We start from the raw sequence: 17,383 nt of genomic DNA, 5'->3' as shown, positions 1-17,383 counted from the left end.
TGCTCATTTTGAAATGTTTCCCAGTTTCAATATAATTCCCACAATAACCTTGACAGTGGTTTTTGCCAGGGCACAGAAGCCCAGGAGCAGCAGCACCTCACTGCCTTCGTGTTTTGCTGGTACAGAGCACAGAAAATCACAATGAAAAGAATTAGAAGCAAATGCCAAGAGTGCATTCCCCTGATAATAAAATCATGATGGAACTGTTACTGTGACACCCATTTTTAGCTCTATTTACACCTGAATTCCCCAGCATGGACACAGCTCACTAATAAAACCAGGGAGAGAGCTTTTCTCACGGAGATTTGACAATTCCTCCCAGTAAAATCTCTCACATCTGTTAGGAAGCCTTCAGTCCAGGTTCATAAAGCTCAAAATAAATCCTCACTGAACACACAGGAGTCTAGGCTGAATTTTGTCCCTTCCTCAGGCTATCCTCCTGCTCAAGTCAAAGCTTTCTGCGAGGAGACTGTAAAGATTTCACGCAAGAACACTTTTTTAGTGCAAGAAGTGGAAATTTGGCTCATTTATTGCACCATTTTTGTGTAAGTGTGACATCCTCTGGCAGGTAGTGGAGAGGAAAATTGATCCAGCCAGCAGCTCAATAAACTGCAGCGTCCCAGAGCTCTGAATTGATCTAACTTCTTATTCTAACAAACTTTACCCATATATTTGCCTGAGAAACAGTTTTGAGAGAGAAAATGATGCAATTCAAAGCAAGCCATGAAGTCAGAGGTGTTTGCTGCTATTTCTCTTTTTTCTGATGGACACATCTGAAAGCAGCACTGGTCAAAGTCACTTCATGTTCGTAAAAGAGGCAAAGCAATGACAAATGAGGAAAATAAAATTGGACTGGAAGAGAGTTTTGGAGTTCAGGTTCCTCATGTGCCAGTGAAGAGTTTTCATGAGGAACTGCTCCATGATCTTCCTAAAGAACCTTTAAGATCCTGAACTTGTTCTCTAAAGCAGTTGTTAGCCCAAAGGCCTGCTGTTTTAAGCACAGAAAAATCATCTTTTAAATCATTTAAAAATGGTCAGATGAGGGAAATTTCATCCCTCTCCAGCTGCTGCTGCAAATGAACGATGCATCCAAGTTTCTAACCTGTTTTTCAGACATGAAGCACAGGGCTAGACAAAGCTGGTTTGTCAAGCTGATGCACAGAACTCTGCTGTCAGGAATGCCACTTAAATATTAACCACAAGTCTGCAGCAGCCTTCCTACCATGAGCACATCCAGAGGAGAGATGGTTCATTTATCCTGCATGGAATTGGAAGTAAAACTTCATCCAAATGAAATCATGTCCATGGTGCCTTGAGCAGGATTCTCATTCTGGTTTGTATTATTTTGGGATAAAAGTTCAATGAGGATTGTGACTTTGAGGCTGCAGCATTGTAGAGACCTCGGGAGGTGAGGTAGTTGTGTTTTAAACTGCATTTCTTTGTGAGAGATTTTTATTTCTCATACCCCCAGAGCTGTTTCCCAGAATTCTGAAACAGCTCTCTCTGCTGAGCTTTATATTATGTAAAAATCTGTAACTTTGCTATTCAGAGTCCTTTTCCCCTAAACTGACCCCTGCTCTTCACAAACTCCCCTGTCAGCCCCTGCACTTTCTCCCAGTTGCCAGTGACATCAGCTGTTGTCCAGCAAACCCATCTCGGTGTTCTCCCGAGCATCCCAGCCCCAATAATGAAAGAAACCCCTTTGCACCCCTGGGTCACATCACATTAACTCAGCAGCTCTGGGGGAGAGCCAAGCAGCTGATTTAGGGAGCAACCTGCAGAGCAAAATGCTCTTTACAGGACAGCCAGAGGGAAGGAGCTTCCAGAAGGAAATCCTGACCATCCCCAGCAGAGGTTGGCTGGAGAGGGAATTGCACATATTCGAGGTGATCTCTCATCTTGGCCATTTCACACAGCAGAGGAAGCCAGGACTGGTTAAAATTCTTCCCCTGTTTAATTAGAGGCTTCCAAGCCCTTTAAGAACCTTGTTTTCTCTGGGCCAGATGGGAAATCAATTAAGAGCAAACCTGCTAAATTCACAGCCTGATCATGAACAGCTCTCTAGAAAACTGCTATCAGCATCAACTTCAGTGAAAGCACGTGTCACTTCTTGGCTAACAAGGGTTATTTGCCAACAGCACCTTTTTCTTCTTTTTTTGGCTGCAGGGCTGCAACAATGAAGCAATCTCAAGTTTATACATGTACACAAAATGTACAGAAGACACAGCTGGAAGAAGCCATGAGGAATAATCTGACTACTCCCATCTGAAGGAATAATCAGCTTTGGTTCTGTCTCAAACACTGCTCTAAAAAATGGCCTTAAGGATGCATGATCTGTGAGGACCAACAGTGGAAAGACACCCATGGATTGTGTAAAAGCTGAAGGAAGAGTGTTCATTCTATCCCCAAAAAGAGCAGATATCTAAAAAACATAGCAACAGAGAGCAGGAACAAACAGATTTCAAGTAATTCCCTTTTAGCACAAGGAGATTATTTGTTGTCCACACCCACTGACACCATCTCCATGATTTTTTAATGATTTACCACACTCCTGGCCCCTTGCTCCAGGGAAAGCAAGCCTGCATTAAAATGATAATAATAAAAAAAGCCCTAATCCTGGTGATTTACAGTCTCTTACCGAGCTGTGCAAATGATCCACTGCCCTCAGAATATTAAAGCTATTTGCCATTCAAACCCAGATGCCATTTTCACAGAGGACCTCTCCCATTAATTGAAGGTTAGATCAATATCACCATTTGAAACACATGCCAGGAGACATTTCCATATTAAAATTCAACAACATATCACACTGACAAACTCTTGCCCGAGGCCAACCTTAAACAGGAGCTATTTCACCCTGATAATCTCATTCTCCTCCACAGCAGCTTCTCGCACCTTGGCTTCCACCTTCCAAATTTCCTTCACCTCAAAGCTTGCACCTTTCCTTGCTTGTTGTCACCACGTTACAACTCTGGTCTTCTTTGTGTCAGGATTGTTGTTTTCTGGGATGTCCAGGAAAGAGGGGATGTGGAATTTGGGTGGGTTTTGCATGCTGGTCAGGATAACTCACCCACACTGTGACACTCCAGACAAAGTTCAGCACCTCTGCCCAGAGCTTCTGGCTGTAGATTCGCAGAGAAATCAGGAGTTTTACCAAAATCAAAGCAGGCAAAACAGAATTTTAGCAATTCAGAGTTACAGCAAATGCTCATCAATTACCAGGGACCCAAATCTTTGCTCTCACTTGTCATTCACTGCAGCCACGTGAGGGAAGACAGCCTGGGTGACCTCTTCCATCCCTGTTAACAAGGGAAGTGCACTGGGAGTGCAATCAGAAATGTGAATGCTGCCCACTGTAACCTCCTAATTGTGTCAAGTATTCCCCTCTCCTCTTCTTGGATGGGAATGCACAACTGGGAGGCCCAGGTAATGAGAGCTGCAGGCTCTGCTTTTTACATGAAATGCTCATCAGGATCATCCATGATTAACCTCTGCAGCAAAAGATCACCAGGTCCTCTTCCCCTTTCATTAAAAGTTTGCTGGATAGAAAAAGGGGTCAGTTTATCCCAAGCACGGTGTCCTCAGTGACCTCAAGCAGTTTTCCACCAAGGGGATTTGCTTTCACCATTATAGATTTTTCTCTCTTTCCTCCCTGTTCTGCACACAAAAGGTAAAGCAGATGTCATTTCTTCTTTGAAGTCCATAACCTCTAATTAACATGACCAACAACTATTTGAAATGAATGGCTAATGATCAGTTTCAGGCTTTTCCATTTCCATTCTGTGTCTCGAAAACACTGCCGCTTTTGTACAAACATCCTCTCTTTTATTTAGAAATTCTTAAAGTGCCAGCAAAACCCTAATACAGAGGTCACTAACTCCAAGAAAAAAAAAATTTCACCACAGATGGAACATCTAACTTGGAGGGAAAAACAGAAGGAAACTTACCCAAAAGAAACTTTCAAATTGCTCTGGGTATTTTGTGAGTGAGCATCAAGACCTGTGACCTAACTGATGACAAGTGTCTCCTCAGATCCTGTATCACTTACCAGGAAAACATCCCTGATGGGAAAAGCAGAATTGAATTGCAGAGTTAGAGGAGGCTGAAGGCTCAGCAATCATTTCCCAAACTCCCATTTAAAATCAATTTTATAAATTGCACCCACAGAAGCCATTGCACCTGGGCTGGTTTATATGTAAGGTAACCTTCATGTGGATGAATGTTTCCCTCAACACTTTACTCCTAAGAAAAGAAGGTATTTCCCCTTGGAAAAAAACAAAGTGTGAGGGGGAATGCCTGCTTCTTTTTGTATTGGATAGATTTTTCTTCCATTTAAAAAGAATAACATCTAAATGATTATGACAATTTTTCCTTGTTAAAGCAATTCCAAGAATTAATGGAAGCTTATTACCAAATTAAAACGAAGCAACTGTGGAAGTAAAAAAAAATAAATTATTGCAAAATTAAAAATTGAAAACCTAAAGAACATCCTTCTTAGCAAACTGAATGGAATTTTGCCTTGATCCTGTGGGGACTGCAAATGTAACTTGGTAGCAGAGATCTGAGGAGCCAGGTTGGTGCTCCTGACCATCACACCTACAAGAGGTCGAGACTGAAATGTAACTTCTGTTGCTCAGGCAGGTGACAAAGGCCAGTCAGTGGTGCTATTCCTACATGTGAGGTGATTTATTATCAACCTGAGCAGTCATACGAACTGAAAGCAGAATAATAAAAGTCAAATTCACTCTGAGGCAGAGGAATTTGTTATTTCCATTTGCTTAAGACATGGATACTGGGAATTTGAGCTGACTGCTGTTCAAAAGTGGGAATGAAGGTAAGATCAACCCCTCTCAGTTCTAGGTGGCTAGAGCAGAACTTGGAAAAACCCTTTTTTGACAGATTTTGCAGCTTTTACCATTAAGAGACCATTTGAATAAGGAAAAATCACCTGAGGATGGAACCAGCAGGAGTAAAGTTGTTAAAAATCACCTTAGTTTTCATCATACTTGGAGGCAAAGCTGTCCTCTCCTTCTGCCTATGATCCCAAATCCCAGGATACACAGTGGTTCCTCCAGAGAGAAGATTTTTCCCCCATAGAGATCCTTATGGAAGTCAAAATCACCTTCCACAACCCTGTTTTAAGTGGTTTTGTGGATACCTGTGGATTCCAGCTCTGAGTGGAAAGAAGCTTCAATGCATTATTTCTCTCTTTATCCCCTTCTTTTTCCTCCTGTTAAAATGAGAGGAAGGCTCACTAGTCCAAGCTGTCTCCCTAAGAAAACTGCAGGGAAAAACCAGCTGTGAGAGGCTAGGAGAGCAAGGACAGCACCTTGCACTCACCTCCTCTGTAACCTCAGCAAACAAAATACAATTATAAAAGTAAAACACTCCTGGGCATCAGCACAGTTCATTCCCAGGGCTGAATTCCTTCCCCTCTCCATCAGGAACCTCCAGGCCCTTTTCAAGGGAGGAGGAGGAGGCAGCAGCTGCTGTTTCATTGTCCAAATCCAATGCCACAGAACATCAAGCCCACGTTTTCCACTCAAAATGAATGAGGCATTTCTGATACCAAGCCTGCACACAAGCAGTTGGATTTTAGGTGTGGCTGGCACGTGGAACATCTCCAAAAGGATCTGGAAGGAAGAGCTGGAAAAACTTCAGGGTCTACACTTCACATGAACTGAAGGGACAGTCAATTTTGATTTTTTTTTAAATGAATACTGACAGTTCCTACTCCTGGGTCCCCTCCTGAACCGTGGTTCTTCTGTTCTTCTGTGTCATGCTTTCTTTGGGATCTCATTTAAAAGAAAAATCACCCAAGCCAGTGGATAGCTTTCCATTAACCCAGGTCAGGTTTTTACTGATAATATTAACTGGAGATGACACCTTGGCATAAATTTTTTTACACTGATGGCAGGGCTGCAACAATGCAGCAATCTTAAGGTTTATACACATACACAAACAGAAACTCCAGTTTTGAATTTCAAAAGTTAATGCCTTCACCAATAAAGTCGACTTTTAATGAAAAGTATGCTTCCAATTAAACAACACACCAATTACCAATAACTCCTAATCGCTGTAATGAATTTAATGCCATCAGTAATAAACAACAAGCCTTTAAACCATCTTGAAACCCAAATTCCTCATTGCAGTGTAATGACAGAGAGGCAGCCCTAGACACGTCTCTGGCAGGAGCTCTGCCTCCAGGATGTTACAGACTGGGCTGCTTTGATGGTCTGGTGCTGGTTTTTATTTTATTTAATCCCAGCTGTATTCTCTCCCAGTCATTCCTGCTGTCAAGCTCACAACTTAATTAATTTATTTACTCTGTTTCTCAATGGACGCATAATCTTCCCATTAAATAGCTACCAAAAGTGGGCACCGAGGGAAGTGCAGAGTCACAGCTCCTTTTCCCCAGGGATTCTACACCTATATTCTCTCTTTAAATCACACTTTCTTCTACCCCTGGCTAAATTTACCATGTGGACTTGATGGACTTTTGGCCAAAAGCCAGAAGTTTTTCAAATACAGCCTGAGTATTTTTTTAAATTATATTACTTTCAGTAAGTCATATATTAAATTACCTTAAATCATAATATCTTTTAAATATATGGAATATATTTCATATCATAAAAATAATTGCTTTTAAAAATTTTTATTCGTATTTTTATAGCCATATTAAAATAGACAGAAAGCATGCAAGAGCAAGTCTGCCAAACTCACATCTACTCACCAAATTGAATCAAATTCACTGGGTTGGGTGTTTAGTCTCTTTTTAGCTCATTTTTCCTGACCTAACACAAAACATCAGGATAGTTTTATGGGTAAGTTTATTTGAGCAATGTCCTAAAAATGAGTATTACATCCTAGAAACAAGTATTATTATGCTCCAAAATGAACTGAAATGGAAAAGAGATCCTCTCTAAATTTGAAGCACCTACAATGTCAACATCTGTGCAGAGCTGGAGTTCCTCATTAAAATCACCAGCTGTTTAAAACAATTCCATTCTGTACCCATCTTCTAAGAAAAAGAAATAATCAGATGTTTCCAGAAGTGGGTTTTGGAATGCCAGGCCATTCTTCATTTGAAGGTCTGGAATACAAATGCAGGGAGAAGCTGAATAAACTAGAAAGCAATTATGTAGAAGTTAAAATTTATATACATATATATAAATCAGATGAAAGAAGAAAATTATTGCTACTTCAAACTAAGAAATAAGGGAAGAGAAGGAAATATCTGTGCTTCCAAAACTCCCAAAGCACTGGTGGTTTCAGCAGGGAGGAACAAACCTGGACTCAAAAAGCAGGAGCCTGCACAGCCCATTGAATTTCACCTGAAGATAACCACGATGTTAATGGATAGAGATGCTCCACAAGAACCCAAACAATTTGATTTTATAGGTCATAAGAATTAAAATGTGAGCAGCAAGCACACTAGCAAAGAGAATTTAGTGAGGAGGAACTATCCCAAATGATCCCAGGGTTTCTATTAAACATTTATGTTGTCACCAGAGCCAGAAAATGCTGGCTCCCAATGCCTTCCCTCCCATCCACTGTCAGATCAGCTCCTGGGAACAAATGCCCAGGGATGGACAATGGCCTGTGCTGTTTTCCAGCTGGAATATTGTGAATTGAGGCATGGGAGAGCAGCAGTGTTCCATTCCATGGCCCCCCGTGCATCCCCCTTCATTCCCACTCCTGCTCCCCCCTTCCAAACCCAGCCTCAGCCTTTGGGAACCCCCTTTTGTACCCTGTGCATGGCTGGGCACTGCACTGCTGTGCTTTTGTCCCATTTTTGGCACGTTACCCAGGAATTCTCTTGTTCCCTCCACATCCTGGTGCTTTCAGGAGTAGGATTTCCAAGCGCTGGGAAAAAAGATTTGTGGCTTGGATCAAAATCACACAAGGATCAAAATCACCTTTTTTTTTTCTTCTTTGCAGTAATCACAACAGTTATCAACTCTGTTTCTTGTCTCTTCCCTACCAGTTTTGGCTAGGGAGCCACTTCCACAAGGAATTCCTGTATCCAAAGGAGGAAAGCTTAAGCTGGAGGAGCCCATGGAGTACCTGACCACATCTGAGTTACAGCACTGCCTGAGGCCTCCAGCACACCCTAAAAATAATCACACCACACAAAAGCACATCCCACCCTTTTAACCTGCCTTAATTCCTTCTTCTGGCTCAGTTTCTGTTCTTGCATCCAGCATTACCCAGAGAAGGAATGTGCACCTCTATGTGCTGTGCACAGGGCAGTTGCCTGATGTGGATAAGGAAACTAAAAAATAAAATAAAAATAAAATATGGGCCTACAATTTCATTTCTTTTCCTACAGGAAAATGTTATTTCTTGCTGAATGCAGACAGCAAGAAAATTGTGAAGAAGAAAAGAAACGGGATGTAGTTAGAAAAGTGTGCTTGCAGCAAGTAGGGAGAGAGTGAAATCCAAGTCCTGTGCTTCCATCTAGAGGAGTAGGTGGGTACTTTATTCCCAAATATGAACGGAGGAACTCCCTCTGCTCCTGGATCAGCTTTGGTCTGCTCATTTGGAACAGCTTGGGAGTTCAGATAAATGGATTATAACTGCACCTCATCCTAGTAAGCAGAGAGTACAGAACAAGCCCAGCCCTGTGTCTCCCTTTCAGCAGCATTTCCTACAGAAAAACAGCAGCAGGAGCATTCCCCCTCACACAGGACAGTATTTCCCAAATACAGACCCAGGTAGTTCCCAAAAAGACCAGGACATTCGGGATATTTAAGAAATTTAGCAGCTTGGAACTGGCATTTCCCACAGAGCTCAGGGCACAGTGCCAAGGAAGTGGTGCTGGATGGGGAGCAAAGACACCTCCTGACCACCCAGACATGAAAAGCTAACTTCTGGTGACAGAAAAACATGCTTCAGGAAAAAAATAATTAAATTTAATAATTTAAAACTCAAAGGATGAGTATAGGGATAGGAAGCCCCAGCCTGTCCTTTCCTGTGGAAGTGAGAAAGTCACATGGAATGGGAGATGTGGGCACCACCCATCCTCTCGCTGGTGTAGGCTGAGGAGAGAAAACCTCCCCCCTCCTGCACCTCACAGGTTTTGTTGCCAATTTCAGTATTAAATGTTTCTCCAATTCACCTCAGATGAATTACAACCTGTTGTGTGGTTTGGGTTTGTTTTTTTTTTGACTTAAGCTCCTTTCCATCATTGTCAAATGTTTTTTCTCAGTAAGAATTTCATGACAGATTACTGTGTGTGAAGATAAAATGAAATAAAACACCCACCTTTCCCAAGTCATCCCAGCTGGTGGCAATTCCACGCTCAGTGGGATGTTCCAGTGTCAGGATCCCTGTTTTACTCTGTGCTTCACCCCCTGCATTGCTGGAATTTCCATTCCAACCACAACACCCTGCAAAGGACATTATTCCAGTATTAGAGCAGTTTGTCAGGAGCATCAGGGACAAAACATCATTTTTAAGTCAAAACTCCTGTGAAATGCTGTTCCTGCCCTCACAGAATCTACCCCCAAAACATGCAAGGAACTAAAATGTGAATTTGTGGGTAACCACTTGATAATTCCTTCCATAAACCCCCCAGAAAGACCAAGGCAGCTTCAAAAATGAAGTGCTGCTTCTGCTCACACAGGAGCCCAGCCACGGTGAGCTTCAGCAAACTCATGGTTCTCCTCAAGGAATGGGTTCTCTGTCCTGGCACAAAGGAATAAAGGGAAGGAATTAGAGGTGGAGAAAACATAATTTCTCCAGATTCACTGATTTGGTTGCTCTGTCTAAGCAGTTCCACTATTCTGCCTTTAAAAAGTGAGGTTCTCCCCCTGCTGGAAGTCAAATGGTTCTGAAAAACTCATTAAACAATATAAAGCAGAGGCAGTTCTAAAAGAAGAATCACTTCCTATATCCTGATTTTACTAGGTTTACCACATTTGCCTTAAGAAGCCTGTCATGATTGCCCCAAATAATATCACAACATAAGAGGTAAAACATTATTCATCACACAGAACTTCAGGGCAGAGTTTTGACAGCCCAGAAAAATCCAAAGCTGACTCATGATACGAATAAATTCCAACAAGTGAGGCTTTTCTCCATAAGGCACCTTCATATCATTAAACCCCAATATTTTTGGGGAAAAATAAACCTAACCAGCAGAGTCAGTGGATCTTACCAAGCATGTGAAGCATCCACATAAATTCCCACTTGAGTAGGATTTCACAAAGCAAATTGATCAGGACATTCACAGCTTTTTGTTTCTTCCAGAGGGGAAATCTCCTGCTGCAGCCTCCAGGATTCCTGTGATCCTCTGTTAAACGACCTTGTGACCACGGGCAAACTCAGCTGCAAGACACACACTTGGCTCTGCTGGGATTTAAGCATAAATCTCACCTCTTTCAAGGAGAAATTATCCTCTAAAAACTTCCTTTGCTCATAATTAATTGATTGTCTGCACATACCAGCTGGAACATGAGTAGTTAATGGCAAATAAACCACCAAAAACATCCATTCTATCAAAGACTGCAGTTTTTCCCTCATGGCAAGTTGAAATTTGCTTTTTCTTTTAGAGGGTGATCATCAATCTCAAACACGCAGCTAAAAAAACAATTTTAGAAAGTTTCAGGCAAGCTTTTGCTGGGTGTTTAAAGTGGCAGCCACTCTGTGGTGTGGAGAGCTCACTCCAGGATCTATTCCATATTTTTAAGTGGCAAACACTTCATGGAAGTGGCTGTTGTGGGAAAAACAAGAGGCAGCTGGCACAGCTGCCCAGAATACCCCAGCTCCAGGAGCTGGCCAACCCCTCAAAGTCCTGTTCTCCCTGAAATTCATGGCAAAACCTCCCTGGGTTATTTCTAGGACTGGAAAACTGCCTCTTCAGGCAGTGGATACCAGGGAAAGAATTTTCCTTCTTTGCTAAGTTCTCTCAGTGAGGAAAGGTACTTGAGAAATGGGAAAGGAATGAAAACCAGCACTTGTGCAGCAAAGTTCGTGTCCCTAACAAGGCAAGAATGGATCTTACCACATAAATTTGGAAAGAGCTTTCTTGTGGGAATGTTTATCCCTAAGTTCTAGTAGCTGGTGGGTTTGAACAATCATTGCCATGAATTATTTTCTCCCAGAACCCGCAGGAAAAGGCTTTGGACTGCAATAAAATAATTACCAGCAGTATGCAACATCACAGCCAGACTCTGCCTCTAACACCACAAACCAGAGGGAAATTTAGTTCTTAAATACGTCAGGAATTACATCAGCTGAGACACTGGAATTTGAGGGTAGAGAATTTTAAACAAATTCCCTCAGTTTGCTGGAGCTCAGACCAAGTGAAGCCAAGCATTTAAATCACAAACTGTAAAATGAGCACACTCTCAGGGCAATATTCACCCAGGAAAAGCTGCTTCCTAAATGACAGGAGCTCACCTCCCAAAACATTTTCCTCAGCTTCTGGAATGGAGTTCACAGGTATCTAGATGTGAAGCCATTTGACTTTTTTTTTTTCCCCAGTTTGTTCTTATTGCAGTGACAGCACGAAGGCCTGGAGAAAGCAGGACAGAATTTCAAACACCTCTGGATCCTTTCCCACTCACTAAGCCTCAGGACAGAGGGTTGTTTTCTCTCCTCCCAGATGAAAAACCCCTCACTGGGTAAGACTGGAAGGACTGAAGGGCCACTGCTGCCTTTGAAAAACATTCTGCTCCATTATAACATAACTAGCTAAGAAAAGCTCATTATTCTGCTAAAACCCTTTTCAGGCTGGGAAGGGAAAAGTCAGCATCATCAGTACTCATAATCCCACTGAATCTGGTGTTTATGAGTTCTTGCAGTATTTGGGTGACACCAGGGCTGAACATAGGGACTGAACCAGCCACTCAAAGGAGATAAACCACCACTATTTAAAAAAAATCAATTAAAGCAGAATATATTGGATTTATATAAAAACCCAGACCTTTACCAGACTAAGAAATATTAAAGACCACCAAAAGAAGGTGGTTTACAGTAATTACCTGCAGCAGTAACTACCTCTTCAGCAGATAAATCACTTCACTAAAGTATCTCCAACCTTGTTTCTGCTCATCAGTAAAACCAAAGGAATCCTTCCTTCTCCATACTCACTGGGTTTTCCTTTTCCCACAAGATTCTCAGCTGACTTTATTGATTTCTACCTTGAAGCTGAAACATGTAAAATATGTGGTGGTGTCTTTAGAAGCTTGGATTTGATGTGTTCTGCAGCTGAGGAACATTTTGCCTCCAAGACAGGCAGTAACTAAGCCTCACCGAGAAAAAGTGCAAGGAAATTAAAAAAAACTCCCAAACCTCCACAAGCAACAGAAAGAAAAAAATTACAAAAATAAGTTGGAGATTTGTCATCTCAAATATGACTCTTGACTGAATCTTTAATCATCAGCTTACCTCATTGCCACCACAGATCTGTGCATCTTGATTTCTTTACAAACTGAATAGGAAGGAAGAATCCTCTTAATTTCTTTATTTTCAACCAAAAAAACCAAAAAAAACACCCAACCAACTAAGGAAAATCAAAAATCCAGTAGTTTTTCCTTTATTGCACTCCATAGAACTTCTTGCTATAATCAAGAAGCCAATATACAGTAATAGCTTGATATTCCTTTAGAATTTATAGTTTAACTCTTTAAAATAAAATCTGTATAGAAAAGATATCATTTACAACCCATTCAGTAGTGATCACCCAGTTATGTACCCACCAACAATATTAAATAACTGGTATGCAGCAGTTTCCTTAGAGGGCAGAGGGGAATCTTTTCTCCTTAGCAAATATAACAATACCCCACTGTTAAAGAGCAGTTCAAGTCAACTTTGGAGCAAGTGTGATATGCACGAGGAGCTCGAGATCCCGTGGTGGTGTCCCAGGGGTTTGTAGGTGTGAGGAGGCTCCAGGCTGGAGCTGCCCACGGGGAAAGGAGTCCCCAGGGAGTGCAGTGGATTCAGAGCACGCCAGTGAGGCACAGGAGGACCAGGAGGTGCAGGGTGAGCAGGTAGGTGAGGAATAAATAGCGGGATTTGGCTCGGGCCGTCAGCAGCTTGGAGCAGTAAAGGCTTCGCCCGCGCAGCCAGCGGCGCAAGGAGAGGGCTCCTCCCTTCATCTGAGGAAGAGACAGAAATCATCAGCAGAGCAAGAAACAGAACCAGCTCCACTGTTCCCACTGCAGCCCGGACTGCTGAGGCACACAAACAGTTCACCTCTGCCACAAAACACAGCCCAGCCCAAACACAAAGCCTAAATGATTTAAAGGCTCCAAACCCAGCACTAATGAGAGGGGAAAGGAATGAACCCAAGCTGTGCTTGATGCAACTCCACACACATCAACATGCATCCTGCATTTTGGGCATGCGTAATTCAATGCAGGCGCAGTTTACTTAATGGCCACACGTGTGGCATAAACATGATTATGTACATTTTTTAACCTGGACATACACAGTGTGTTTTCAGGCTGCTGGTCTTGGACTCACAGCCCCAACAGAAAAATGAAGGATGTTTTTGCATCACTTTTAAGGAGCTGATAATTTTTCAAGGCTTTCATTCCCTTACCTTTCTCACAACAACGTGCTCACTGGGATTGATGATTAAGGCTTCCCTCTCCTCCTCAGCTTCCATCTGGACAGTGAAGTCACTGGGGACAGACCCGTAACTGCCCACTTCAAACCTAGAGAGAAATTCAAGCACAGAGACATGCACTGCTGGATCATCTCCTCTTTTAAGAACTGAATTGACACAAAAAACATTCTTTTGCATAATCAGAACCACTGAGGGAAGGTCCCCACGAAAAGCTGAGTCACTTTATGTTTCCAGGTCTTTTTCAGTCTATTTACAATCTACTCTCAAGGTGTTTCATTTATTCAGAATTAATCCCCATCATCACCAGCTGACTGAACAGTGATTTTCAGGTCATGGTAGTGAGGGACACCTTATTTAGGCAGGTGCATAATGATATTTTCAATCTAACCAAAGTCAGATTACAACCAAACTTTAGCTCTGCTGAAGCTGTTATATGGGAAATTTTTTCCTCACCTGGAAAAAAAGAAATAGCACTGATTACTGAGTCTAACAGATTAAATTAAATCAAGAAAAAAAAATCCCAAAGCCTGTAACACTTTCTTGATCAAGTGTTTCACTTAGCTTTTTAACACATGGAATTTCACTGCTTTGGGCACTGTGGATTCACACCCAGATTTGTTTATTATTATTATAAGCAGTAGTAGTATCTCAAAAAAATCCAAGACCCACGGGAAAACCTCTTACTAATCTCACTAAAAATTAAAGGCAAACAAATAATCTGTTATTTTACCTGTTACTTCTTTCCTCAGAGAGTCCAAGAGCCTCTTCTGCAGCTTCTCTCCTCCTCTTCTCCTCCGCCAGTGTTTCTGTGAGCTGGGAGAGACCCTGCTGCAGTGACTCATACTGCTGCTCAGTCTCTGCAAGCCTGGGACAAAATAAAAGCTGAAATCAGTATTTTATGGACTCAAAGAATTACTTATTTGGTTTTTTTTAATTAGGAAATCTTCCTTTTTGTGCCAGACTTAATTATAATGAGACGCTTTAGCTTAAATACTGAGATCAAGCCACCAATAATCAGTACAAATATCACCAGATGATAACAATTCAAGAGTAAGGCTTATGATTGATGTAATCCACTGTAAATCCACTCCTTGCCCTTCTCCAAATGCCTCAGAGGGATAGCAAAGCTTTACTTTCACACTCATGGCACAGCTGCCAGCAAAACAATATTGCTAATACATGCTCTGAGTGCTGACCTTTTCCTGAGCTCGTTTAGCTCCATATTGTCTGTCTCCACAATAATCCCAGATCTCTCCCGCGGCGCTCCAGGGGGAACCTCTGCTCTGGTTTCATCCTAGAAAATATTAAGGGGGGAAAAAAAACCAATCAAGTGACCATTTTTCTATTTGCCAAAATTATTTCAATTACAGAAGCCATAAGCACCACAAAACAGTGGAACAGATAATTCTTGGTGCCACTTTTATGTTTTCATTCCCATTTCTCAACAACGTATGAGGGGAAAGAAATGCATCTACACATCCACAACTCCAGAAGCAAGGCAGCTATTCATTTATTTTTCATTTACAGTTCTTGTTTGGATTTATTTCCATCTATGGAAGAGCAAGGGTTGTTTTCTATAGGTAGCCATGTGCTATTTCAGGGTGTTCTATTAATGATTGTTAATGAATAGTCAAGGCAGTGCAGGAAAGCTTTTTAAAAATAAAGGAATAATGATGAATCCTACAGCACTGGGTTAGAAGGGACCTTAAAAATCATCAAGTTCCAACCCCAAATAATAATCCTACAAATGTGTATGAGGGGTTGGCTAAGGGTACTGAAATGCTGAACTGGTGATGGAGATCTCACTTCTGAAAATATTACTCAAGTATTGCAAAACTGATGTAAAATTATCACTATATTTCCTGATCCACTGAGCAGGGATCATCCAGTTATCTCTGCCAGCTGCAGACCAACTCAAAAAAGATGTTTCAAAACAAAACAAAAAAAAAGGAAGTCAAATTCGAAATGAAAGTCAAATTAGACCAGCTTAACAAAAACAGAGACAGCTATCTTTAGTCATGGGCCAGCAAAAGCACTGGGTCACTACAACAAAAAAAACCCACTTGATTTCATTTTTAGCAGGAACACCAGCAAAGTGTAAGCACAGCAGGAAGAAACCTAAAAATCCTTCGCTGTGTCTGGTTACCTGGACTGAGCCTTGGAAAGATGCCACCTGCATTGCCTGGTATTCCCTCTCCAGCCTCAAGTACCGATTCTGCAGATCCGTGTAGTGGAGCTGGTTGTCCCTCAGAGTCTGGGAAAGAGTCTTCAGCTGGGCAGACAGGACAGCATTCTCCTCTGCTGACTGCACAACCTGAGAGAAATTCACACTGGAGTCACTAAAATCAGCTCTCCCAGGAAATCCCTGCAGATTTGAGACCTGCTGCTTCAAAATTGCATCCACTTTTTGGCAAGGCTGGGATTTAAAATGTTTTATGAGCAGAGGAAATAATGAAAGCTGAGCAGTGATTTCCCCTGCCATCAATACACCCAAGCCAGAAGCTGAAATCTTGTTCCAGCTAAAACAGACACCTCTTTCTGTCTATAATGAAAAATATTTGACTGTGAGTAGAAGTTCAGAGGTTCAGCAATGTCTTCAGATTGCAGAGTGAAACAAACCTCTGAGACAGACACCAAGTCAGGAAAGCCTGGCAGAAAAAAACCTGACATTTAATTTTAATGTCCAGGCTGAGTTCTTCTAAAATATCTACGTGTCAAAGTTAAATACCATTCAGTCATGCAAGACACCACCACTTGAGCAATATTCCAACCAAAGGCCACGTGAGCTTTTCAGGATCAGAGCTGTTGTTCCAGGCTACCTTGGAATTCACCTGCTGCAAGTGCAGGTCCTTCTGCTGCATCTCCTGCAGGCAGCGCTGCAGCTCGGCCTGCAGCTGCTTCTTCTCAGCCAGGACACGCTGCATCTCCTCTGCTCCATCTGCACTCCCAGCAAGGGAGGCAGTTTCCAAAGCCTTAAAAATATCAGGATATTCAGGGTAAATGGTACGGAGTTCTCTAAATAATCCACAACCCTAACACTGAACACACCCCACAGAATATTCCCTTTTCACAAGATTATTCTCACAACTTAATGCCACATCTGAATGAAACTTTAAAGACAGGATTTTATATATAGTGTTAATATTTGCATTAAAAATAACGTAAAATTACCACAAAAAGGCAACCCAACCTAGTTTTTAATTTGCATATAACATGAAGCACAAAAAAAGGGGAAAATCACAGAAGATTAATATAGGAGACCTTTCAGAAGTTATTTTCAAGCTAATGAAGTCTTGTATTCATGACTTGTAAAACAGCTGTTTTGTAAATATGAATTCATTTTGAAAAGAAAAAAATTATTACAAATTTACAGCTTTGGCCTTGTTTAATCTCTGGCAGCTCAACATTTTGATATTTATCTCCAATACAGGAGTGATATGTGCCATCTCTAATGCCTTATAAAATCTATTCACCCATATAATCATGAAATAAAAGGTTTTTACCACATGAAATTCCCCATTACCCACAGACATTACTGGTCAATAGCTCTTATTTGTGATTATAAGCACAGAAAATGAACAGCATACAAACCTCGGCAACAAAAATGCTGGTTTTAATGAAATTAAACTGAATACTGCTTTCTTCCTTTGGCACAGAAAAGGTAAGTACATTATTTTAAAATGGCACTTTGCTGGGATGTGCAATCTTTCCTGAAAGTGTACAAACAGCATTTGCCAGCCTGGGTGCCAGCTGCTGCCTTTCTAAACCCAGGACTTTGCTTGTGGCAGAAACCAGCTCCAGCTG

The 17,383-nt window shown here is 41.6% G+C and overlaps 1 protein-coding gene and 1 long non-coding RNA gene across 4 annotated transcripts in view; both read right to left on the bottom strand.

Annotated features, from left to right (window-relative positions):
* Positions 1 to 7,722: 7,722 nt before the first annotated feature.
* LOC134550742 (uncharacterized) lies at positions 7,723 to 10,500 on the bottom strand. The gene is made up of 3 exons (XR_010080406.1): positions 10,163 to 10,500; positions 9,268 to 9,392; positions 7,723 to 7,866 (listed from the first exon to the last, which is right to left on the bottom strand). It is a non-coding gene; the product is annotated as an uncharacterized LOC134550742 (long non-coding RNA).
* A 2,016-nt stretch (positions 10,501 to 12,516) lies between these two features.
* The window catches only part of LOC134550740 (golgin subfamily B member 1-like), a 33,851-nt gene continuing 28,984 nt past the window's right edge, over positions 12,517 to 17,383 (bottom strand). For all 3 annotated transcript variants that reach the window (XM_063397509.1, XM_063397511.1, XM_063397510.1), the window contains exons 24-29: positions 16,399 to 16,551; positions 15,726 to 15,893; positions 14,776 to 14,873; positions 14,310 to 14,444; positions 13,553 to 13,667; positions 12,517 to 13,106 (exon numbers count right to left, since the gene is read on the bottom strand). In XM_063397509.1, the coding sequence (XP_063253579.1) occupies positions 12,948 to 13,106; positions 13,553 to 13,667; positions 14,310 to 14,444; positions 14,776 to 14,873; positions 15,726 to 15,893; positions 16,399 to 16,551 (828 nt within the window). In that variant the 3' untranslated portion in view covers positions 12,517 to 12,947. The remainder of the gene's footprint in view (positions 13,107 to 13,552; positions 13,668 to 14,309; positions 14,445 to 14,775; positions 14,874 to 15,725; positions 15,894 to 16,398; positions 16,552 to 17,383) is intronic.

This window comes from Prinia subflava, chromosome 5 (assembly GCF_021018805.1).
Source record: "Prinia subflava isolate CZ2003 ecotype Zambia chromosome 5, Cam_Psub_1.2, whole genome shotgun sequence".
Lineage (NCBI taxonomy): Eukaryota > Metazoa > Chordata > Aves > Passeriformes > Cisticolidae > Prinia > Prinia subflava.
Note: the sequence above shows the minus strand (reverse complement) of the source record. Positions and strands in the feature narration are given on the sequence as shown.